General features: G+C 39.6%; 1 protein-coding gene across 2 annotated transcripts in view; it reads left to right on the top strand.

Moving 5' to 3' along the window:
• Window positions 1-24,822, top strand: part of SH3GL3 (SH3-domain GRB2-like 3) — a 53,641-nt gene extending 28,819 nt beyond the window's left edge. The window contains exons 1-10 of one of the 2 annotated variants that reach the window (XM_010178925.1): window positions 4,030-4,039; window positions 8,380-8,450; window positions 9,707-9,779; window positions 11,260-11,403; window positions 13,018-13,151; window positions 14,533-14,691; window positions 17,365-17,468; window positions 18,641-18,779; window positions 19,479-19,506; window positions 24,040-24,822. In XM_010178925.1, the coding sequence (XP_010177227.1) occupies window positions 8,442-8,450; window positions 9,707-9,779; window positions 11,260-11,403; window positions 13,018-13,151; window positions 14,533-14,691; window positions 17,365-17,468; window positions 18,641-18,779; window positions 19,479-19,506; window positions 24,040-24,230 (981 nt within the window). In that variant the 5' untranslated portion in view covers window positions 4,030-4,039; window positions 8,380-8,441 and the 3' untranslated portion in view covers window positions 24,231-24,822. Of the gene's footprint in view, window positions 1-4,029; window positions 4,040-8,379; window positions 8,451-9,706; window positions 9,780-11,259; window positions 11,404-13,017; window positions 13,152-14,532; window positions 14,692-17,364; window positions 17,469-18,640; window positions 18,780-19,478; window positions 19,507-24,024 lie in introns of those variants that run through there. The other variant, XM_010178924.1, reaches the window with a different exon arrangement.
• The last annotated feature ends 1,200 nt before the right edge of the window (window positions 24,823-26,022 follow it).

Here is a 26,022-nt window from a genome sequence, read left to right on the forward strand (position 1 = left end):
TCTTTGCTCAGGACAGTGTGAGCATAGTCATGAGCTGTCTTTGAAGTACAGGCCCATCCTGCAGTTCATATTTTATATTTCTACTTTAAATACCTCTGCGTAGAGATCTTGGGTGAAACATTAGGATGTGAATTCCTATAGCTATGGATGGGGTGTTCTGGAGTTCTGGCTCAGCTTTTTTTCGTGGGTAATGAATTAGAAGAGAATCATCCAATTGTATGCAACACTTCTTTGTCTCCCTGCATTTAAATAAAAATGTGCTCTGCCGTAAGTACTGCCAGAATGCGGTTTTATTTTCTTTTCTGCAATGTGATTATAATTTTTGATCAGTGTTAATGTCTCACATAGATTCCAAAACATTATATTACATTTTCTAAGTATGCATAACCCGTTTGCAGTAAAGCTTCACTTTCTTAAATGTATACATGTTATTGAAATCAGAGATATTTATATACCACTCATATAGACATGAAAGCAATAACAAGTACATGATTTTTAGGGCGCAGCTTCTTGCACTCCATAATTTTGATTAAATAGCAGGAAGACCCAATTCAGCTGCTTGATTATTATTATTATTGTTATTTATTTTTTCTTCAGAAAACCCCCGTTCTCTCTGTTGCTGTCAGCAGTCTTTTTTTGAATGTTTCCCCAAGTGCTTTGGAGAAATCTGTGCTACTGCTAACTGAATGCTTAGTAGAAAAAATAGTTATAAAATACTCCATGTAAAGGTGATGACCCTTTGAGCGTGATACTGCGAGGTGCTGAGCGCTCCGGGTTTGATCCAGCAAAGCATTTAAGCACCTTCTGAAGTATGAACTTCAGCAATTTGATGGATCTAAGCCAGAGCGTTCTGTGTTTGCAAGACTGAAACGTATGCACTTTGTAGTAGGCCCCCTTATTTGTTTTGGGGGGCAGAATAAATCTTTTCTTTCAAGTACATCAGAGCAAGCATATTTCTATTTTCTTTGAAAACTCAGCGTACTGAGGCAACCAAAGGGTTCTTGCCATCGTTTAGTGCTTAACCTCTAAAATAAGTGGTTTGGATTTTCTCCAAAGCATTAGGATAGTATGAGCTATGTCAATACAATTAAAAGAACAGCTTCAAATACTAGTACACTTCTGTAATTTGACTTTTTACCTCATTATATTTTTTCAAGGAATCTGAGAAAAATCTCTTTTTAGGTATATATTACACATTTTCATTTGCAGCTGATTCCATTTTTAGTGGCTCTGACTTTTCTCTGTGTGACTCAGGGCCCTGTCCTGGGACATTCTTGGTGCAGGAGAGACCCGAAGAGGCTGCTGTTCTCATACCTGGTTGGATTCAGCATCCTCTGCAGCTGATCCAGGGGCCAAGTGTCATCTTTCTTCAGTCTTTTGTTTAGATTTGTGTTTGAAAATGTGCATCTCAGTTTAGTTTCTCAGTCTGGGGCATTTCTTTTCTTCTGAGCACTCAGACATTCAGTAGGTTTCTAGACGTCAGTCACAGGGGTGTAGATAAGCTGCCCATTTGTTTTGGATGCTCACCCAGTCAATAAAGCAGAATATTTCACTATTTTTATAAAGAATAATTTTCTATCACAGTGGCAGTCTTGTGCAGATGGCTCTGCCAGTGTGTACTCCTTTATGTTATTAAAGATGTGCTAAGATGCAAGCCATTAAGTAAACTGTGCCGTAGGTTCAAGTTCTTGGTAGTCTGCACTACATGAACCAGTAGTAACCTTCCTTTTGAGTGTGGCAATTAGTCAAGAAAGAGAAAAAGCGGGTAATGTGCATAGTATTGTAGTAGAACATGGAAGCACAAAACAAGGACTTACAAAGACTTGATTGCAATCTTACTTTTGATCTAGAGGACAGGCTGGCATCTTGGTTCCCTACTTTGAGAGAGCATTCTGGAAAAGGGCAAAAAAGAAAATCTCCAACACCTCAGGAGGCTGAACACTGCAAAGACAGCTTGCCATTGTTTGTGGTAGGCTTTAATCAGATTCTTCAGAAAGCTTTTAGTATTGTCGCATTGAATTAAATTCTCTGTGCATAATAACTTAGCACCAAACTCCAAACTAAACAATTGTGTGGCTGCAGGGCAATAACTGGAAGTTTTAATGATTTATTAGGAGAAGTGCAACTGGTATGCATTGACCATACTGGAGTGTAGTATTTTGTACTAAGTACTGTATTTAAAGGTATATCTTAACGTATTTGTGCAGTTTGGCTCAGTTACGAGTTTCTGTGGGAAATGTAGCCATATAGTTATATTATTTCCTGGCTTTCTATGTTTTAACTTTGGGATGAATCTATTAGTTTTCCCAGTTGATTGCTTATTTCCTTTTTAGAGAGAGAGAAATAAAGTATTTTCATAGCCTTGGCTTTTTTGTTAGATTTTTTCCTAAAATCTAGGCTTTGCCTCATGGGTCTGACAGTGTGCATATTTATGACAAATGGAGGAATTTTCCATCCCATTAAAGTTTCAACAGATAATTTCAGCAGATACTCCTTCAGAACAAAATCAATGCTGTTACTTGGTGAAGAGTCATTAAAAGCTCTTCAGTCTTTAATAGAATACGATACCTTTCATTCAGTCATTAAATAGTATTTGATGGCTTTGTGGCCAGGTATGTACAGGAGCGTGTTGCTGGCCAGTTAAGGACCTCTTCAGCTCTGCTGGTTTCAACAGTAGCTGAACAACAACAAAAACCGGTGATGGTTCAATCCCAGTTAATGCCTGTTGCAAAAGCAAGGCAAAACAAGTGAAACAGAAGGTCAGAGCATGTGTGCAAGTATTGGCTGGCAAGAATCCTATTGACTTGTATTATAAAATACCCAGGGGATATATAAAAAAATAGGGTAATTGTTTTGAGAGTTTTATCAGCTCTCTGTTGATCTGGGATATTTTTGGCAGTTTCTCATGCTCAGTAACCTTCCTTAGTGAAATATGAAAAAGTACTGTGATTTAGTGGATACGATGTACAAAACATTAGTAAAACACTGTATTTCTGAAGCTCGTTTTTATAATCCATATGAGAATGGAGAAATGTACTATTCCTGTGCAATAGGAAGGATAAATCTTAACATGCTTAAAATAAAAGTACTGAAAAATTACATGAAAGCTTGAGGCTTCAGTTTAGAGTTTTGGTGAGCTGTGGATTTCAGTTTAAACTGTAGACAGTTCGTGTGCTGTGTTAATGCTTCATTACGACAGAACAAATCAAAAGAAAAGTGCATTATCTCAAAGAAATTAGAGTGACAAAGAACTAGTGTGAGAAAAAAAACCCCCAATATTTGGTTTATGGAAAAAAAAATTTCTCAGAGAATTTCTTGAAATAGAAATTCCTTAGCAGGTAAATACTTTTAGTCTTCTAAGGCTGTAAAACAAAATTGCAATTTGCATTTTGAACAGTAGCTGGGTATACAGAACTTAAATAGAAATCATAGAATCTGGAGGGGTTTCTTTCAAAACCTGTTTGTTTTGATCCAGGTTTGTCTTCCTAGAAGAATCCACATAAGCCCACCAGAGACACTTAGGTTGTCTATTTGATTTTTCAATATTAAAAAGAACAGTAGGATCCAGGAAGAAGTTACAAACAAGGAGGGTTTGTGTCCAAACTGGAGTATTTCTTCAGGCAAGAAGATCTTCTATTATACAGAGTGTGCCAGTTGTACAATTAAAGGTACTTTGCTATTGAAGATAACTACAAATGAGACGTGATAATACAATGGCTGATTTGAAAGTGTTTTCAAGATCATATTTAGGGGTTATTTTTTTTCTCCCTGCTAACTCTAATGTGTCAAGTGTGATGAGGGAGTTGCATGGATACCTGAGAGGAAGAAATATTTCTCATTTCACAACTATTCTTTGGGTGTAAATTTTGATCCAGAGGACACCTAATTAGCTTCACCAGAAATATGACTGATGAATGGCTCTAGCTTCTGACCTAGCAGTGCAATAGTAGTAGTGTATATGCTACTATAGGGTAATAGTAGTCGTGGTGGTCCTCATGGTGGGATCTGTTGGTTTTGGGGCTTTTTTTCAGAGCCTCACATTCTGGCTGTGGTCCTGTGTAGTGAAAAGATGCTGAATCTATGGCACCCAGCTTCCAAATTTGGAGATGAAGGATTCCTCCTGTGCAAGTAATTCCAAGCTCCAAGGAGTACATGCCTTAGGTGATGGTAGCAGTTTCACTTTTGATTAGCTGAGTCGTAAAATCTGATAGATACTGCCATATAATTACAGATCCCCACAGTTGGGCATGCTTCTATTTGAGTCCAAAGCCTTTTGCAGCTTAATATAATGCATGTAAATGATGCTCAGCAAATAGTCAGAGAACTAAAACTCAGCAGCTGTCTCCTTTGTGCATTCATCTTCAATAATTAATTGGGTATTCTGTGACTTTTAATTGGGAGAGTGGTGATGGTAGTTTTACAACCCCTAAACTCAGTATGATCAGAACAAAAGCTTTTGTATTCCTAAATGTGAGAATAGTTAAGTTGATCCCGATTATACCAGTATGAAATAAGCTGTAGTGGTGTAAAATTTAATAACTGTTAGAATTTTATACCAATTTTTACTGCCTGGAGTGCAGCAGATAGCTTATAGACTTTATGGAATCATTCTTTACAATATCTGTGAGTACCAGAGTGGTCTCCTTTTTCAATAGAACTTAGAGTAAATATAATTGAAGAAGTGTCTACTTGCGCTAGAAATGGCAGTATCATTCATGCTTGCGTAGAAACAGGAAAGTGTGTAAATAAACTTTTCCTTATGGCCGGTGTTTTTGCTCCTAGATGTAGGTGGGTGTTAGGTGTTTTCGGTGTCTGTATGCAACCGTGTCTGCAGATCCTGTGGCTGACTGCAGAGTTGCATTCACAAGTTGGTACAGAATTAGAATTGGAGTCAGGGAGGTCAGAAGGGCCCTCCAGAGAGCATCTACTCCAGCCTCCCACTTGAAGCAGGTCCTGTTAGAGCAGATGCTTAGGGCCTTATCCAGGCAAGGCTTGAATGTCTTCAAGTATGGGAGCTCCCCAGCTTCTCTGGACAACCTGTTCCAGTGTTTGACTAATCTCTTGGTGTTTTTTTCTTTTTCTTTCTTCTTTCCTTTGTAACAGGTCTGAATTTCTTGTTTCTTGACGTCCATCACTTCTTGTACTTGCACAAAATTCAGGCTTCATCTTTTGATATGCTCCCACTAGGTAGATACCCACTTAACCTCTTTGAAAGACTGAACGTGTGTTCCAGTCCCCTGCTCATGTCAGTACCTTTCCATCAGACTCACATCAGTGCCTTGTACTGGGGAGCCCAAACTGGGCATGTACTGCAGACCTGGTCTCACAACTGCTGAATAGAGGGAAATTATCACTTCCCTGGACCGACTGATCTTGCTAATAAAGCCCAGTATGGGGTTGGCTTTCTTCACCTCAAGGGCAAACTTCTGACTTATGTTCAACTTGTTTTCCAGCGAACCACAGGTGTTATTCTGCAGAGCTGTTCTGTAGCCAGTTGGCCTCCAGCCTCTACTGCTGCATGGGGATATTCCATTGCAGGCGCAGGACTTTGCATTTGTGTTTGAGCTTCGTGAAGCTCCTGTCAGCCTGTTTTTTCCAGCCTGCAAAGACCCTTGAGGAGCAGCCCCACCATCTGGTGTATCGACTGCTGCCCCCAAGCTGGTGTCTTCCAGAATCTCGGGGAGTGTACTTTATCCTATCATCCAAGTTGTTAATTAAATTACTCCATTATTCTCTGCAAATTGTATGTGCAGAATCTCTTTGTCTGTCTCTGAAAGCTCATGCATAGAAATCTCAGTTATTCTGTGACCTTCTGGATCTAACTTAGATGCTTTCCTTACTCCCTGCTGCTTCAGCAAGTCCAGTGATCCCCTTGCAAGGAGTGGCTCAGTGCTGCTGCAAATAGTTTATCCATCTGTGAGTGGCATCAAATTTTATCCATTCAAAACACAGTGAAGAGTTTTGCAACACTTCAGAAGAGAAACCAAAACTAAATCTGGGTGGCAGCATTTGAGCAGATGTACAAGATGTGAGCGGGCTGCAGCCCGGTGCTGAAGCGCGCGTCTGTCATCAATGGGAGCGCAGCCTCGCCAGCCAAGTGCAAATGCCTGGATCAGCAGCTGCATTCCTGGCAAAACCAGCGACAACACAGTAAGCCTGAGCTTCAGGCTGTCATCTGAGGGAGATGCAAGTGACTCTGTACGGCCGTCAGTAAGCCAGGAAGAGCCTTAGGGGTGCCAGTGGATAAATTGTGTATACCCTAAGACATTTACTGAAAATGTATCAACTTCCAGTGTATCTGATGAGAAACTGCATTTTTCAGACTCTGTCAGCCTTCCAATGGGGTAGTGCAGTTTGGGGTTGCTTTTTTTTTTCTCTCTGGCATTATTGCTAGTGTGCAAATTTTCTACTCATCCAATTGTGCTTCTTGTTGTAACATTCAGATCTATTCTCTCTAAGTGTGGGGCATTTTGTTGTTTTCAGTCATTTGGTGCAGTAATTTATTATTAATTATGCTTTCACAGTCAAGCAATCATGTTAGTTCATTCCATTTATTCTTTGCCAACACATAAATGGATTATTTGTAATGAGACAGCAATGGGTAGCTACTGAATGTGGATTTTACAACTTCAGCCTGAGAAGGATAATTCCCCCACTGCACTCAGCCTTTGAAAAGGTTTGAGAGGCTTCAGGGAACCACATGTCTCTTCATTCCCTGCTGGAGAAAGAAAACATGCGTGAGGCCGTGGAAAATGGCATTGATTATTTTAGGAATTAACATTGCACAGAAAGGAGACAGGAATTGCCAGTGTAAAGAAGCTTCAGAATTTCTGATAAGCTGCTTTTCATGCAGCCTTTTCACGCTCCTTTCTCCATCTGTGCTGAAGGACTCCTCAGAGGTACCTGCACAGACCCGGGCAGTGTCCTCTCCGTGTGTGGCCTCAGGTTCCTTCTCTGCTGTGATGCCTTACAGCAGCAAGATGATGACCCACAGGAGCTCACTGGTACTTGGGCTTCTCTGGCTTTGCTTTATCTGCTTTTGTGCTTGTTCTGTCAGTGCTCTGAAAGAGAAAAAACCTTGACAAGTCTGTGGGCTGCTCGGCATATTAAGCACAAAGATTGTGAGTCTTATTGCAAAGTCAACAGAAATAATTAGCAGTACAGCTCTCTGAACTCACTTTTTCCCTTAAGCAGGTCTGTTCTTTTGGCTGTGTGTTAGCAGTGATATTGATACAAGGTCACCTGCCACTGGGTTCCCAGCTCTGCTTTATCAGCTCATTGTTGTTTTTTGGCAAGGCAGTGTTCTCCTTCCGCACCTGTGCGGTGCAGGCTGTGACCGAGAAGAGGGAACCACTGCACTACAGAGAGCCGTGACCCATTTTCAGATTATGCAAGTCTCCAGGGCCCTTTCAATTCAGTGACGTGAGTTCCCTTTTAGAAAGTACTGAGGATGAACAAGACAGTTTATTGGGGGCAGGTTTGGGGAACGCCAGCAGTCAGTGAGCTAGGCCTGGATTTTACATTATGCCGTTACATATTCACTTATAAAAGTCAATTAAAATGGAGAGAAGCATAGTATTTTTGCAGGAGTTATCCTAGGAATTTATGTTTAAAATTTGTTTCATATGTGTTCAACCACTTCTCTCATACTGGAGCGATGCTTTCAAAGGCTTGCTCTCCATGCTGTTGCAGTGCAGGTATCATACCCTGCAACAAGCAGACAGCTGAGTTCTGCTCAAGTGCTTATTCCTTGTCATGACTTACTCAGTGAGGACCAAACTCAGGTCTGACAGCCTGGAGTTTTTACACGAAAGTTGGATAATATTTCAGCCATCTTAAGAAGATGTAGCTTTTTTGCTACATGCAAATGTATGGCATTTTTGTTTTCAGTATCATAAAGATGCTCAGTCACACAGGTGGGTCACAGTGCAGCATTTTTCAGGAGTCTGTTCCTTCCACAGAACTGCACACAAGTCCCAGCAGCAGGAGTGGGAGTTGTGGCCCTGAGCCTAATGGCATCCAGGACCTCAGGAGTACAGAGCTGGAGAGACATCCTTGAAAGGGTATTCTGGATTTACCTGCTGTCCAACGCTGGTCCCTGTGCCTGGAGTCTGCACTGTAGGTCTTGCCTTCAGGGTACAAACTGTTTAAGCACAATAAATTGATTTTTGTTTGCCAGTTGTAAATTCATATCAGGTATCTTTGTCTCTCCTGAAATGACTGCTTCACTTGCAAGGCTAAGGTTACTCTTCTCTTGCACAGTTGCCTCAAGTGGTTGCTGCATATTTAATCCGGAGTGAGTTCCTGTGACTCTAACAGATGTTTACTCTGCAATCAAATAATAATAATGTAATTTCTTTGTTAAATTTGTCTTGTTACAGTTGTTCAGTGAAAAAATAAGTGGAGCAGAAGGAACAAAGTTAGATGAAGAATTTCAAGAGATGGAAAGGGTAAGGAAAGCAACATTATGTTTTTCAATATTAAGGTACTGCAGAATCAGAAACGTTTCGTGTTTCAAGTGATAGGATGGTATTGTAGATTTACACCCACGTGCTTCCAATCAGAATTGTGTAAGGATAAGTGCAAATTTATGCTTAAGCCCTGTCAGCTCAAGCAAGGGAGAAGAGCCAACCACAAAGGCTGTCTGAACAGAGGAAGCAGGATCCACTGACACCTCTCAACAGTGAAGAGAAACTCCTCCTGGAATGATGCAGAGCATCAGAAGGGGCCTCTGTGTAGGAGATGAGAGACAGAGAAGTCTTCAGGATTTAGTGAGCCTTTGTAAATATCACGAAACCTTCCCATCTGATGTTACTCAAAAAATCTAACTACTAGGGTGAAAAATTCTCTTGATACAGAATTGTATTTCTTAGTTTAGATCCATATTCAGAAATTCACACAAATTATTACAAAAGTGGAGATGTTTACTATCCACTTACTAACTGTTGTGTTGCAGATTAAAAGACATTACTGCCAGTTTCTGCTTTTTCAGCCTTCATGTGCTTTTTTAACTTCCCTTGTCTTTCTGTGTATTTTTTAATGTTCATAGTAGACCTCGGTCACAGCTTTGATTGTTGGCAGATTGAGGAAAAAAAGCCTTGTGTGAGTTGTTTTTGCCAACATGCATTTTTTAATTTATGATCTAAATGGGTTTCTAGGTTTCAGTTTCTCTGGCTATAGAATAATTATTTCCTTTCTCAGCATTATAGGAGGAAAAGTAACGTGCAGGCCCAAAGGGAGGAAAAGGGAAACAAACCAGAAATGTGATTTTTATGGCATTTTAGAAACTATTAAATGGGAAGATAGTGCAAAGTACTGCTTTAAATGGACCTGACCTCAAGATTGTGAGGGATATGTTCAGTCTTTTTCACCTGTGGAGAAAAGTATTCCTAGTAACAACTGTTGGGCTGGGTGGAAAATTGTAGTCTAGAATGTGTAAGCAGTAGTCAGGACTGATGGGCTGGAAAGGCAAGCCCACATTTTAATATAAACCTTCTCTCCTTCCCAGTACTACCTGCCGGTGAATTTGTTTTTTGTAAAATCCTGTCATAACTATGACATGGCTATTTATTTTAAGCCACAATATTTGTTTTATTTTAAATAAACTTTCGTAATCAGCTAGAATCGTATATTATATCTAATAAAATCATGAACATTCTAGTAATTGATTTGGTTTTTTGCTAATTGTGTTACATTTCTTTTTCAGAAAATTGATGTTACTAATAAAGCTGTAGCAGAGCTTCTATCCAAATCCACAGAGTATCTTCAGCCAAATCCAGGTAGGATAGGAACAAAAGGTGTTGGATTTTTCTGAACCTTGTCTTCTTACTTGGAAATTAATCCTAGGTACATAAAAGCTAATGAGGTAATCACTGTGAGGCTCATGGGTGCCCTGCAGGACTTTACTTGTGTGTGCAATGAACAACTGTAAAGTTGATGTGCGGTAAGTCTGAGCTGGGATGCATGTAACCTGCAGCACACCATTCATCTGGCTTACTGGGAATGTGTAGGTTGTGCATCCATGACACGTCTTGGCTGGCTTGGTCCTGCGGTACAGCATGTGCGTTCATATTTGTGCTGGATTTCCTGGAGTGGGATACAGATCCCTAAAGTGAAGAAAACGCCAACATGTTTTTTAGCAGAGATATTAAAAATCATTGAATTTAACTCAGATGCTGCTGCTGTCAGAGGTACTGGTGGTTATGTAGCCATAGGGAGGAGGGCTGTTGCTTCCTTACCTGGTATTTGAATGAGGTTTTGCATTTTCTGGACACTGCTAGGTCACAGTGGGCTTTGGATCATCAGTGAATAGAGGTTTTTCAAATGTTCTTTTAAGAAACAAGAAAGGAAACACGTTTACATTTGCAGGCAGCCACAAAGTTTATCTGTTATGACCTCAATTCACTGTCCAAACCAGCTGTTGGAAGAATCTTCTGACTGACGGAGTTCTTATTTGGTCAGTTACACCAGTGACTTCAGAGATAGCTGTCTCTTGTGGGAACCTTAAGAGATACAAGTCTCTGAGGAAGTTTAGTGGGTTATGTCTACATAAAGATGATAGGATTCAGTGCTTTATCAAGGCCCAGCTGGGATATTCAAGATGAAGGTAGTCACCATGGTCCACATTCCTCATTCCTTGCCCTTGGCCATTACTGTGTTGAAGAAGCTGTTGAGGCATAATAATAAGGAGTAGGTTGGAAAAACTCTGCAAGAATGAATGCGTAATTTTGTCACAGTACATGCAGGATAACAATAAATTAATCTGTATGTACCAGGCCGTTCTGCAGAATAAAGTTCTGCTGTCTTGATTGCCGGAACCAAAAAAAAAATGGGACGGGGGAAGTTCTGAGGAGGTCTCACAAGCAAGAGAGAAAACGAGCATGAAACTGGCTTTGGCTGTGCTTGTATCTGTTCTGTGTTTGCTTTCTGCAGTACTTCTAATCAAAGAGTTCACAAACAGGAATATTCAAAGGAGTGTGACTGTTGGTGAATATCTACAGAAGGTGACAAGCACTAGATACCTGCATAGAGAAATGATGCTCATTCGAGGATAAAAAACAGTTTCATATGATCCTTGTTGAGTGAAATCTAATTTCAGCTTTTGACTATGAAGTATTGACAACAAAAAACCCTTGAATCCACAGACCAGCATAGTGGCTTGCTTCGTGATGTTGCTTGTTAAGTGATTTATTGCTTTAAATATATTAATATTAGAAGTTTTTTATAACTTTTGGGGGTTGTTTTTTGTGTCCTTCTTAGCATACAGAGCCAAGCTGGGAATGCTGAACACTATGTCAAAGATCAGAGGACAAGTTAAAACCACAGGCTATCCCCAGACAGAGGGACTCCTAGGAGACTGCATGATACGGTATGGCAGAGAGCTTGGCGATGATTCTATGTTTGGTGAGTTTGTGTATCTCCTCTGTGAATATTTCAGCATAAATTTCTTTGCCGAATATTGCCTGGTGACATAACCTATGTAAATAGCTACTGCAGGTAAGAGGGAAAGTAAAGCACAGTGATCAGGGGGTGGGTGAGATAATTAACAAAACACGATGCTTCTGCGTATTTGTCCACCTCTACTGCAGGTGGATTTGGTAACACTGCTTCTGATGCTGTCTGATGTTTCATATTATTACCATAACTATTTTAGCTTCTAAGCTGCCAAACCTAAATAATTTAGAGTTATTCTTAGATTCACTGTATTTCTTTTAACCTTTAATAAAAATGGTAACCTTGTGTTTGAGAAGTAAAGTAAGGGAAAAAAAATCTCATGAAAAATAATGAACAGTAAGTTTGTGTGGTGTATTTTTTTTTAGTGGCCTGGTATTTCTGTGCTTTGGAGCAGTGCATCTTAAATATGCACTTAAATATCTTAAATTTAATATCTTAAATATCTTAAAATGAAGTCTAGTTCGGCTGTGCACAGTCCTTTGGTAAACCAAATCTCACCTATTGGCTCGCAAAACATGCTGGTACTTCACAGCCAAAATCTTGACAGAGACCTTGCTTGCTGAGCATGCACAGTGTGTGGGCTTGACTGCAATGTATTTGAAGCCTTGTCACAGAGCTACTCCGTGGGTGCATTTTGAGCTGGCTAGGATTAAGAGAGAACCAGGGAGAAATACCTGAGAAAAGGAGAATCCTGGTTTGGAGAAAGAGAGAGGACTAGGGCTAGGAAGGAGTGGTGTGTGCTGGGACTGCATGCCGAAGCCAATACACAACTAGCTGGCTTTGTTATGCGCTGTTGTTAATATATGCAGTATTATGCACAGTGGTGTCTTCAAATAGTAACAGCTATGTAGGCGTGGGGACCTCACGCTCAAGCCCAAATAGGTGCTGCTTAGGGAAAAATGCTCCTCATAGCCAAAGACTCATTTATTCTCCTCACGAAGAGTGAAGTGGCACAACTCATCTGTGAGCTCGATGCATTTGTGTTTTTGCAAAAGTGATGGGCATGAGACAGACTAGGAAAGGGCAGAGGGCATTTCAAACACTGTTCTGCCTATTGATGCTTATGCTCATTAAAGTATACATCTATGTTAAATAGGTGGTTTTAAAGAAGCAGCAACAGTTTTAACCAAAAGAAGTTTGGGGAAAAACCACACTGTGTGTGAGGAAACTGTGAAACATGATTTTCTGGTTGAAAAGTTGCTCACTTTTCATAATCGTAATATTATTTAATAATATCACTAAGGTTGTACAAATTAATCAGCTTGGTTTGCAGCTCTCAAAGTGGCGGAGTCTTTTGTAACCTATGCAACTACAGTAGGGAAAATAGTATTATATTTTTTTCCTAGGGTATCAGGGGAAAAAAAACCAAAATATACTTCAGAACAAAAATTTTCCAGTTCTGGTTTTCTGTAGAGGACAAGAAAATGCATAGCTTACGTGATTTTTTTACTCTTCAAGGGCCTGCAGCAGACACAAAGTTACCTATTTGAAACAACTGTTTCATAAGACAAATTTTCTGGTTTTACATATATTGAGATATAAGTAGCCTATTCTTTACCATAGGCCTTGCACTACTGGACGCTGGTGAGAGCATGAAGCAAATGGCAGAGGTGAAGGACTCACTTGATATTAATGTCAAACAAAATTTTATTGATCCTCTACAGTTATTGCAGGACAAAGATTTAAAAGAGATTGGGGTAAGTTTTCCAGAGTAAAGCTTCACTTATCAATAATCAGAATCAATGGAACTCTAGTTCCCGGAGATATTTTTCTTGAAAGCAATAAGGTAAATAAATTTCACTGCATTTAAGTTTCTCTCTCTGGCAAAATAGTGATGAAATCGGCTGAAAATCAATGCCTGGCTATTTCTCACATGTCTACCTTACTCAGTTTGTCATATTGCTTGTGCACTCAGAACAAGAAGGATAGTGAAGATAATTATACTCTTTATTTTTCTGCTGTTTTATTGTAACTGACATTTTTATTAATTCTTATGAACATGTGAGTGGGCTGTGATTTACTGCAACTGATTATCCTATCTTACTGTCTCTGTCAGCCTAAAGTATGGAGGATGAATATAACTGTTGAAAAAGGCTATTCGGGGCAATCACAGAATGATCTGAAAGGTGCCATAAAATGTTGAAGTGCTGTATGCCATTATAGGAAAAATAGAGGAAGCTGAGGAACACATTTTTAACCTTTAAAGTCAAGTTTTTCAGTGCTTTTCTTTACAATGTGACAATTCAAAGAAAGCCAGGCCGCCTCTGTCTGAGTCTGTTGATTCCAGTAGACTTGGGTAATAAGCAAGTTAAAACCCTGACGAAGTGCAGAAATGAAAGTTACTTTATTTGTTTACATGTAAGTGGATGAGGAAAGCATAACAAAAAGCTAGTAATAATGTCTCCATGTCTGTAGCTGTCTCCTATGATACATAACTGTTTTCAGTTGTGATTCTTCTGAACTGATGAAAAGTAAGTGTTTGACATCAGCTTTAGTGAGCATTTTGTACTGTCACTTTGAGTCCATTCTGTAAGTCTGTCAGTCCCATGATTTTTGGCAAGAGAAAAGCTTGTGTAGCTCTATCAGACAGAAGTGTCAAGTTGACATCTAACAAAGAAAGCAAGAATACAAAAATTTGTTGGAACGCTGCTTATGGAATGAGAGGGGAAAATAACCCTTTAACTTTTAGCTGTCATTTGGCAAATATTTCAAGAGGTAAAATTGCATTAAATGTAGAATATGGGACATATACGTATTTAGATTAGATCCTCCTTCTCATTTAGACAATCTGAAATGTTGCACATCTAGTGAAGTCCATGAGTTGAATGTCCAGTTTAGCAAATCAAGATAGCCCGTTCCCCAAGTGTTAAAAAATGGCTGTTTATTTAAACTCTAGACAGTTTAAAATTTCACAGTCCTAGACTTAACTGATGCTGCCACAAAGGGATGGACTGGATAATCTCTGAGCCTTGTATTTCTTTGATTCTGCATATCTTTATGTTTGTTTCCATAACTAAAATTTTCTTAAATCACAATGTGTTCGTTTGGACCTCCTCATAAATGCTCTATCTTATTTAGCATCATCTGAAGAAACTAGAAGGACGCCGTTTGGATTATGATTATAAAAAGAAGCGTCTTGGAAAGATACCAGATGAAGAAGTTAAACAAGCAGTAGAAAAATTTGAAGAGTCAAAGGAACTGGCTGAAAGAAGCATGTTCAATTTCTTAGAAAATGATGTAAGTCAGTGCTGCATTTTTGTTTGCTGCAGTACATCCAGGAGGGCAATGTGTGTGGGACTGGATAAAGCCTGTCCCATCCTTCACAGGAGGTAAGGTCTGAAAGCAGGAAGTGTGCCTCTTCTGTCTTTTCATCTGCTGTGAGAGAGGAACATAAAGCACAGCAGTAAATGGGAGAACTCAAGAATTCAGGAATTTCTTCTGGACATATGGTGGCTCAGACAAAATTGTCACACAGTTCTTAAATAGTTTTATAATCTGTGGGTAATGAACTCTCTGAGATAGAATGCAGTCTGATCAGCGTGAGGGAGAAGGTTGGGAGATTAACAGAGTTACAGACCAGCTGCTGGAACTATGAGCAAGGGCGTGTACCCTGTGCTTTCTGAATTGTAGCTCACTTATAGTTAAAATTTTGCTGCTGATTTGAAGTCTCTGGATGATTTTACCTCTGAAAATTATTACTATCACTATTTGGCTCTGAAAATTACTCCATAGTTTGTTCGTGGCTTGCTCCAGGTATGTGGACTTTGGCTCAGAGTCCCAAGTCCATCATGAAATTATGTCTAAATAAGGAGCAGCTGTGGTCATTCAGAATAATCCTCTTTTCTGTCCATACACAGAGGAATAGCAGGATGTGCTTTCTCCCATATAATCAAGGAACTGCAGGAAAAGAGAACTGGACCTGTTTGGGACTATTCCAAAGCTTTCTCTTCTCCTGTAGATATAGCATCACAGAAAACACATGTAGAAAGGAAGAAGTGTACAGCCTTCTGTGAGCACACTGCAACAAGGAGGAGCTGTTCAGTGGGAATATTTAACTGCAAGCAACTTCTCCCTCTATGCACACCCGTGTAATGACCCATTATAAACTCATCTGTAGCTCCTAAACTGTTTGTGAGTGTTTGATGGCACCAAGAAGTGTAACATCCTCTATCAGCAGTTTCAGCACACTGTTCCGCTGCAGGCTTTACAGTTGCCTGGTTGCAGTGTATATTAAAATGATTTAGCTGAGCCACTAGAGAACTGATGAGTTATACTTTCTAGTATAACTAATTTTGCCTTTGGGAGGGGGTGTACTGAATGTCCCTTGGAGGTTTTTTCCATATCCACTTTCTATTGTTTCAATTAAAGGATAACTTTTTTCTCCTTCCCTTCTATTTTCCATGCTGACCCAGTCTGTCTGTCCTCAAACTTCTCATTACCGCCTTGTTGTCTAACGCCAGACTGTCTTGCTGGGTTTGCAGATATCTTAACTGCAATCGCTTCCTTCCCATCCATTCCAGTTCCCAAATCTTTCCCTCTCATTGTCTTCTTGCCCTGCTGTCTCTGTTCTCCAAGCTCTGGTTCCAAGCCATCTTGCCAGGTGCCTTTCCCAGGCTCAGTCCTCATGCACATCTCTTTCCCAGGTTTTTGCACAACTACTTCCAGACCTCCCACACAGACACTGGTGTGTGCACTTCTTATCAGATCCATCTTCCTGCCTTTCCCACTCAGCCAGTCCCAGGCCCCTCTTGCTAAGTGGTTTTTAGTCCCTCAAGTTTCTCTGGCTCTTTCCCAGCCTTTCTCTCTCTTCTCCCAGTCCTCAATTCCATATTCATCCTGACTCAGTTGTCTTGTTTGGACAGTCCTTGTCTATCCATTTTCTCTGACCACCCCATCCAAACCCCAGGCACTTTGTGTGTTGTTCTCAGCTGGTTTCCATTACTCTCTTTTGACTGTGATGGAATTGTACCAGCTGTTGATTTGGTTCTGTGCATTTAATTTCTGTATGCTATGTGACAATGTTTGGCTCTCTTGGAGTCCCGGCAGAATTTCTACTAATCTTTTTAACCGAGTAAAAGCAGACAAAGTATAGTCATGGGTCCATAAAACACTCGCAGAAAGTTTACTTGGATACCTTCTTGTGATCCAATGTCTGAAGACATCATGATGGAATGGAAACATGTCAGACTTCTTGGGGTCCGTCCTCTTAATGCTGTCTTGAAGAAAGAGGACAAATAAATATCTTCATTCTCAGTACAACTTGAACTCTTCAGTTTGTGTTAGGGGACTGAGATTATTTGTTACCTCATGAACAAGAATATTTTTATTTTCCTTTCTCCTTCACATTCTCCCTTTTCTCAACATTCATATTTTTTGAGTGGCTGATACTTTTAAAACCCAAGTAGATAAATCATGTTTCATTTATTGGTTTATAAATGCTGCCATCTAGTGAGGTAAGTCCAGATCATTTCAGAACTGCAGTTTGTAAACATAGCTAATAAACACTAATGGGTCTGAGTCATAAGAGCTGTCACAGTGCAATTTCTTCCAAAGTTGCTGATCAGAAAAGCCCCACTTTCACCTGCTAAGGGGTCATGTCCTTTTTAACTGTTTCAGGCTTGGGTGTTGACAGACAGCTGGCTTGGAAGTTGAAAGCAGAAGGGATTTGCACATTGTGAAAGGAAATGACTCAAGGACCCAGCCCTGAGTTAGTGAACTAGAAGTTACACCTCAGTTTTGTTCAGTTTCCAACTGGCAATCTTTGATAGAATCACATACGCTCTTTTTCAATAGCCTCCACAAGGTATCATGGTCTTTTGAAATATCAGGTCTGTTTTGAATGATGTTTGCTTATCCTTTTGCTGAATGTAATGTAAGCTCCTTACAACTATTTTCCTCTCCATATTTCAGGTAGAACAAGTTAGCCAGCTGGCTGTGTTTGTAGAAGCAGCACTAGATTACCATAAACAATCCACAGAAATTTTGGAGGATCTGCAGAGCAAGCTGCAAAACCGGTAAGACTGAACCCATTAGAAAACTTTGAACCTCTTTTGCAGCTGAGGTTCATAAATGTTAAAAGTCACTGAAGCAACAGATCTTGTAGCACCATCTCACAGATGCATGTTTGCTGTGCTCTGTGCCTTACCGGACTTCACTGCTTTAAACCATTGCCACCTGGCAACTTCTTGCTTCACTGTGAGCCTTTCATGTAACTCAAGGTCTGCCCAGAAAGCTCTGAGTGTGTGCAGAATCTCACACTCACATCTGTGGAGGTTAACTGGGACAGCCTCCATTTGTTTGTAGGTTTATTTAAACTTGCGTGCTTTGAGTTGTGTTTTGGAGGCTTTGCTGAGAAGTTGGTCTATTTTCATTGAGATTAAGGGGTATAACAAAATTCTGTGGCAGAGTAAGGAAATAGCTGGTAATAAACTTACACAGCCCAGATACTTTGATAATAGAATTAAAAAAATGCTGCTGTTGTTCATGCTATATGTCACTCAGAGAGCCAGCAGAGAACAAAGGACCTAAATGACTTGAGTGTCACCATAGCGTAGGCCAACATTACAGTCCCAGAGTCGAGGTAACTGGGGCTTTCCTGAGATCAGGGTAGATGTGGTGGCTCTGAGTATTAGCATAGGGGTAGCTGTGTCTGTTGACAACCTGCCCCATCCCAGCTGGAGGGGTTGGTGAGACAAAGAGGTCTCAGCTGGGCCACATGCATATACAGGGAGACAGTTGTGCTGACCAAATGATTGTTTCCCATTTTCTCTAATAAAAAGGCAATATGTGAGATGCAGTCCCTGGGCCTCTGTCTTGGCTGGGTTTCTGTGTATGTCACTTGGAGTTGAGCTTTCCAGAGACCTCATTCCTGGAACTTCTGCTGAACTCAGTGGCAGCTGTGGATGCTCAGCACTTCTCAGACTCAGGGTGTTAAGCTTTATGCCTCTGTCAACAGGACCAAAACATTAAATAAAATAGGGACTTGCTAAAATTCAAATACTGCATGAGAATTGAGCAGCTTCTAGTGAATAAACCCACCCACTCCTCCTGAAAAGAGACTAAAAGCAAAACCAGCAGCAGGGGCTTTTTGCCACCTTTCAAGTACCAAAGCACTGAAACTGAGATGAAGCTCTGTAAGTATTTATTCCTTCAAGTAAATCTTTTGCCACTCTTCTCTGTGTTCCAGAATAAACGTAGCATCTAGTCGGCCTAAACGTGAATTTAAGCCAAAGCCCGTAATAACTACAACTCTGGAAGTTGGTGATAATCAGCAGCATAATGGGATTGCCTATAGTTCTTCCCTAAAATCATCAGGTAAGTCTATGGCCACAGAATTAGCATCTTGATAGATGTTTTGCCAGGTTGTTGCTTGATGTGTTCCTTGTACCGTGAGAACAGTGGATCCATGAAGCATCAGTATCCATCCATCTGACTCGGGTTTGTTTCCCAGATTTGGAAATGGAATTGTGAAGCAGGATTCTCAAATTTAGGTGTGGCATTCTGCTTGGTTTTCAGGTTCTCTGTATTGTCACTGAGGGTAGGATGAGAGAGAGGGAGAGGCATTTGCAGAAAACAGTTCATTTCTTGCAAAGACAAATGCCTAAGGTGGGTGTGTTAGATCCCTGTCTGAACTATCTCTAGATGCTAATTTCTCTCCACAGAGACCATAAGTGATCAGTAAAGGATCTTAATTATTACCAATGAAAAATTCAAAGAGGTGACTCCCACTCTTACTGATTTTATTAATATATTTTCCTTTAGTAAAGTACCCTAAGTATGCACCAAAGTGTTTGTGTTTATGAACTGAAGTACTTGGGTACCTGTTGGTGTAGGAGTAGGATCCCTTCCTTTGATTAGGCCCTGATTCCACTAAAAAAAAATCAACTGTTGAAAGCCCTTGAAAGCTGTGTGAATGATAATAACCTCATTATAATAAGGTTACATTATTCATTAAAATAGCTTTTTCTCATCTCATGAATAAAATGGTTTTGCCCTATCTCCTTAATTGCTACAGTGGTAATGAGAGAAAACCAATTAAAAAAAAACCTCCATGAAAGACATCAATATGTAAAGAAAAGAGAACAAAAAAAGCCAATTTTTCCATAAACATTATGTGTAAGGAAAATGGAGGTGAAGCAGTGAGCCAAATGTTCTTGTCTCTACTTGGCATGGTATCTAGGTTCTTTTTCTGAAGCTTTTTCCTTTTTATTTTTTTTTCCTTGCTCTCCAATTTCCTCTTCCCTCCAGTCTTGTTCCATTTTAAAGGTTGTTTGGAGAGAAATGAGAGAACTAAAGGTGAAAGAATAAAGCTTGGAGCTGTAACTTTGTGCTCCTTCTAATGTCTCTTTAATTTTCTTGCACTCTGCTACAAGATGAAGCTATTATACAATCCATACTGAAGGGGATTTGCAGCACTTTGGCAGCATAAATCCACCCGGCAAGATCTCATTCCTCAATTTGTTTCTTACGTGCTTCAAGCTACTTGAGGGTGTATTCATGAAGCCCCCCACGCTGCCTGAATGCCAAGAGCAGTTTTGTGTTTCTGTCAGAGGTGGGGTTGAGGGAGACAAGCCCCTCTTTGCACACTCCTCTCAGTCCCTGAGACACGGGATGCGAGGACACATTTCATTCAGAGCACTGGGGACGTTTGCAGCAGTCAGTAACTTGCTAGTTATTTTCACAGCCTCTCTGGATGGAAGTAACAAAAACATAGCAACCTTTATTAAGAATTCAGCATAAAATTTCTAGGCCTCTATCAATTACTTGTCAAGTTATACAGGCTTTATTTTTTCTGTTTTTAATGTGCAGTGGAGAAAGGAGATTCAGATTCAGCATTTGTGTATTAACTACTGTGTCAAACCAGAGATAAAACAGCACACATATTACAGTGGTTTATCATCGCCATGGGTAATCAGTCCTGCCTTTGGGAGACAGACAGACCAGATGACTTCTCAAGGTTTCTTTTGGCCCATCTAATTAAAGAAAAATGAGCTAAAATTCAGTGAATGAACTAGAAAAAAAAGTGACCATTGATCACTAAGATAAGAAAGGAGTGAGATGCTTCCATTCATGGACTATTGCATCAGCTGCTTGCACATCACTAAACAGTGGGTTTTCACCTACTGCTTGGCTTAGCCAGTGCTGTCAGAATGAAAAAGAAATAAAACAACCATGAAAGATGAAAAGGAGAAATGGGATATTTCTAATAATTGTTGCTATGCTTAGTGTTGCTAATATTATCAGAAAGACCATGTCTTATGTTTCTTCCTCCTGAAGAAGCTGTGGATGCTGTACTTACCCTCCCCAGCAGGTACAGTCATAGGTGACGTCTTTGTTCATTCTCTTCTTTCTCTTCCTGTTCCATACATCAAAGTTATCCATACATGTTTCTGTGGAGCTGCAGTGAGGTCAATATGCCCTGCTTGTAAGTGGGGAAACCTTCCTGTTCCTGTTTAAAATCAGAATCATGAAACAGATTAAATTTATGGTCTGTGATTTAGAAATGTGAACCAGGCAGCTTTAAGCAAAACTGCTAAATGTTTTAAGGTCCCCATGTGATAAAGGGGATAGCATCATGATCATCCTCTTTTTCATTTAGAAAACTGACCTCTTCATCCTATACAAACAAGCACTTTCATGCATAATTTCTCCTGTTTGCACATTGACCCTATCAAAATGTAGACCTTTAATTTCTCTGCTACTGTCAGTCAAGGTAAGTAGTACGTTAGTACTCGGTGAACTCATGGGAATGCACAGGGCAGTTCAAAGTAGGCTGCGGTATGTTCAGCACAACTACCACAATCCAGTTCTGAGTGTTGAGATGGCTTTTCCTGTGTCTCACCATAGCTTTTCAAGTTAAATATCAGCTTTTTGGAGCAGAAGTAGTATTTTCCTTTGTATACTCCCTAACACATGGGGATTATTTACTGCAAATGACTTGCACACATTTGCAGGGCTAGATTCACAGTAACATCTTTTTAATGTCGTGAATTATTGAGCTGCTTTGGTTAAGCACAGATAACAAGTCTGTGTTTTTGTTCTAAGTCATTGTTATCCTCATTAATCAGCTGAGGCTGTGAGCATCATCTGGCTCATTTTAGACCTCGCTTTAAATGCTGTGTTACGTCATGCCGTTCCTTCTTTTTGTTTGTCAGGTTTGACTGTGATATGAACTAAATGGATCTGGTTGCCATGTGCTGGAATTTAACATAAGCATCTGAATGTTTACTAGTTCAGCTGTGGAGGAGGCTTGGATTAATTATTTTAGCAAGCTTCCAGCTTGTGGTTATTAAAGTATAATTTTGCTACCATATGTGTACAACATGGTATAGAAGACAGAGTAGATGCAGGTACAGGCAGTAACTCTCTTTGAGGAAAACTAACAAACAAAAAATCAAACCAGCATTGAATGGCATTCTGGTTTCATCCTGTAACACTCCAGAAATCACAGGCAGGTTCTTGCTTAACCTGTTTTTGTGGTGGCTTTTTCCATTTGTGCTGTCCAGGTTTGAGCGGTCGGAGATTAATGACAAGTCATCTTTGGATGAGAGTGAAGTGTGGCAGTTTAGCTCCACACGTTTCTCACAACTGGAGAAATTAAGGAGGCGTGCATGGTGGTGCAAATGAACATAAACCCTGTTAGCAGAAAAAGAGTGTGATTGCTTTAGCTTAAATCTGCAACAGGAAAGGATGTGTGAGTGTTTAATAGACAGGAAAAGGCTGGAATCATGTCACCAGTTCTGTGATGTTAAGCAGTGCGTGTTGCAGACTGTCAGGCAGTGCTGCCCCCCATTACCTTTGTCAGGGAAGCTTTGTCTCATTGGATTATACAGTAGCAGCAGCTGCCTGACTCTAATGAAGACTTTGACTGATCCTACAGCCTGGAGTGAAACCGGTTGTGCTGGCTGTGACCATTATTTAAAAATCTTTCCAGGCTGCCAGACATTTCTTTTCAGTTCTCTGGAGCTTAAAATGAACCAAATGTGATCCATCTCATATCAGGTACCTTACTGTCAGAAATTAACTGGCTTGCAATAATAAATTAGTCCCGTCGGAGCAGCTGGCGAAAGCGAGGAACTTGGTCAGTTATTCAGAGCGCTGCCTTCTGCTGCTGACAGTTCCAGTGAGCTGGTACCACTTCTACCTTGGCAGAGACTGAAAATAACTCACTTGGTTTTGAACACAATCAGTCCATTTTTGTTAGGAAACTGTGGCTCATCTTCTTTTCTGCTTGGACTGTTTCAGCAAAAATACGTCCAGAACCAAGCTTTCAGCTGTGCCATTTTATTAGATTAGATGTAATTTATTTTGTTCTTGTAGAGCTTTGTCGCTAACCCTGCCTTCCACAGGCAGAGGACTCGTCCAGCAATGTTACAGCCATGTTCTGGGGAGGTTTGGGTTAGGGTTTCTCTGTGCTGGCAGCTCTCTTCCACTGTGATAAATAAAAGCTCTCTGCTATTGTTATAAAGGATAAACCATATCCACAAAATAGAACAGTATTTCCTACTTCCCAGTTTTAACTTCAAATATTACTCTGATTGTATTACTGTCATTTAAAAAGATGCTTTCACCTTTTCTCATTTACTGATCACCAGAATAATTACCAGCTGGTTTCCTTAAGAGACCTCTTCTAATTCTTTTTACTAGAAAATGCCTTTTCCTACACATTACCATGATCAGCAGATTAAAATATGTTTTTGCATGCATTTTTAACATCTTGGCTATTATATCTATATTGCTTTAGCAATTGTGTGTGGATTTACCTGGACAAAAAGAATTCTACAAGGTGATGACATGATTAGCATGTGTAACAGATGGGAGACTCAGGACTACAGTATTTGATAATTGTTGTCATGTTGCAAATAAGAGAACCTGAATAAGTTAGTATTTAAGAGGTTTAATGGTTTAATGTTAAGTATTTGAATGTTCTAGAGTTGTCAAGCTATAATGTGTTTTACTACTTTTTACATACAGAAGTATGAAATCTTTTCTCCTGTTCTTCCTTTATAAATATATTAAAAAGTTACCAAACTTTTTATTAAAGTTACCAAACTTTTACTTGGATATGCTGTATATGTCTTTAAAAATCTGTTATGGCTGAACTTCAGTTGACCCTCTGGCTAGTCCTTGGGCTGAGATTTACAATTTGAACATTAGATTACATTTTATAAGTTGTTATTCGTAAATATGAATGAGTGAATAGATCCATACCACAAATCCAAGCCAATTAACACCTTCATGAGAATATCTATAGAAAAGGTGACTGCATTTACAAGGTTAACTCTTGGGCTAACAATGATTCTTTTTTGTACTTTATGCTTATATTTACTTGTTTTCCTGTAATTATATGTACTTATATGTTTGCATATGGTACCATGAATATTTTAAAAGAGTAATTTGGAATTAAAATCTTTATAGCAGAGCAAACAGCGTAAGTCACAAGGCATTTCAAACAATGGAAAGCCTGTTGCAGGGAGGGAGGGAAGAGTTCAGGGATACTTTTTTTCATTGTTTTTTCATTGGGATGCTGTGAAACTCTATTAACATGGGTTTTTTCTGTCACTGGGGCAGGTTCCTCAATGCACATGGATCAGCCTTGCTGCCAAGCTCTCTATGACTTTGAGCCAGAAAATGAAGGCGAGCTTGGGTTTAAGGAAGGGGACATCATAACTTTGACCAATCAGATTGATGAGAATTGGTATGAGGGGATGTTACATGGAGAGTCTGGCTTCTTCCCCATTAATTATGTTGAAGTGATGGTTCCCTTGCCTCAGTGATTGTGTCATTCAAGCTGTGAATGTGATTTCATGACTGAAACGGATTCACAAATGTTCTGTCAGTGTGGCATTCTGTGAAAGCCTTGCTATTTGACTGACTTACTGACTTTTGTATGCGTCTTTTTAAAATGTATTTATTTTATATTTGAAAAAAATTTACCTTCCCTGATTCCATCAACCTGCAAAAAAACCCATACCCAGTTTTTTTGCTTTGTGCCTTGAAGATCACTGTATGAAGTGTTTACTGGTAGCTCACTGTTGTTCCAAAAATGCATTTCCTTGCTCTTACTGTATGTGGATTTTTTTTATCTTTGGCTGCAATGATTTTCCTATTGAGAAACATTTTTAAAAATACTGTAATTGAAGCTAACTGTAACCAGCTCCTAAGTTACCAGTGTCATTGAGCTCTTCTCACCTATCACACTGTAATTTATTGTGAGCAAGTTAATCCATGTTTCACATTGTGCGTTGACAAAAGGCAAAGTGGTTGTTGTCAATATTATGATGTTGTTGTACTAAGTACAAGTTCTCAGCATTGAAGATTCCTATGATTTACTGACCAAACTGAATAAATATTTCTGTGGGATAAGAACAGTGGTTGCTGCTTCTCTTCCTATAGTTCTGGCATTTGTTTTTTAGTTGGAGGTCACTTGTGCTAAATATATCAGCCTTTGGTGAAGAAAACAATGCTACATTAAAAACACATGAGTAAAGCCAAAGTATTAATTGTGTGACACCTCAACCATTGGAATTGTAATAATCTTGCTCTCTCCCTACTGACTGTATCGCACTTTCAGTGTCTGTTAACATTTTCTTCTAGCAGGAGAATAAGAGAAAAATTCCCTTGAACTACGTACAAACTGATCCTAGCTCCACAGGATCTGTAGAGAATTCCAATGAGAGAAATAGGCAAGTACCGCTGGTGACTACTGCAAACAAATGAAAAATGAATACACTTATGCTTTTTCTATTTATTTGAAGGGGATAGAGAAGGAGAAAGAAGACTAGGTAGAGAGTGTAAGACATGCTATAACTAAAAACATTAAAAAAACACCACCTCAAAACGAAGGACAGACTCAGACATTTTAAGTACTATCTAAACAAAGACAGAATTAATCTGGTTTTCCGTTATCTTCCTTCTGCTTTACATCATCTGCATTTATTAAGCAATGACCAAAAAAAATTCAGCAGCCAGTTCCTCTGTACAACAGAGGGATGAAAAAGGAGCTGAACTCTTTATGGGCAAACTGGCTTGAATCCAGCTTCAGAGCTTCAAGCTCTACTTGGTTCTGTAGTCCAGTAGAAACAGGATTCCCTGGAGAGGAAAGAATTCAGTGCATATCACAGTTACAGTAACTTTTCCATTTAAGAAGCATAAATAGCCCCTAACTGACTATCAAAACCAAGACTTTCAAACTTCTCTCATCTCTGGCCTTGGTTGGCATAATGGCCATAAGAGAAGCAGAGAGTTACTTGCAGCTTTGGCTACAGCTTGCTACTTAGGGTAAATAAACTCAGAATTTAGACTTGCTTATGTAAAGGAGAAAATTCTTCAGACCTCTTCTAAACTCATGGGCAAGTACCTAATAGTGATTAGAGCAGCAATGTGAAAAGGGTTTGAATGAAAGTAGCTATGATGTTGTGAATACAAAATTGTATGGGGCAACTTCCAAAGGTTTAAGAGTTTGGGGTTCACAGCTGCTTTTGCTTTTTCCCCCCTTTATCAGAGATGTTTTACTAGTTATACCTTTCCATAGCAGGCAAGAAGAGAGGCATTGAACTATCTATTCTG

The sequence above is a fragment of the Mesitornis unicolor genome, unplaced genomic scaffold, assembly GCF_000695765.1.
Source record: "Mesitornis unicolor isolate BGI_N332 unplaced genomic scaffold, ASM69576v1 scaffold672, whole genome shotgun sequence".
Lineage (NCBI taxonomy): Eukaryota > Metazoa > Chordata > Aves > Mesitornithiformes > Mesitornithidae > Mesitornis > Mesitornis unicolor.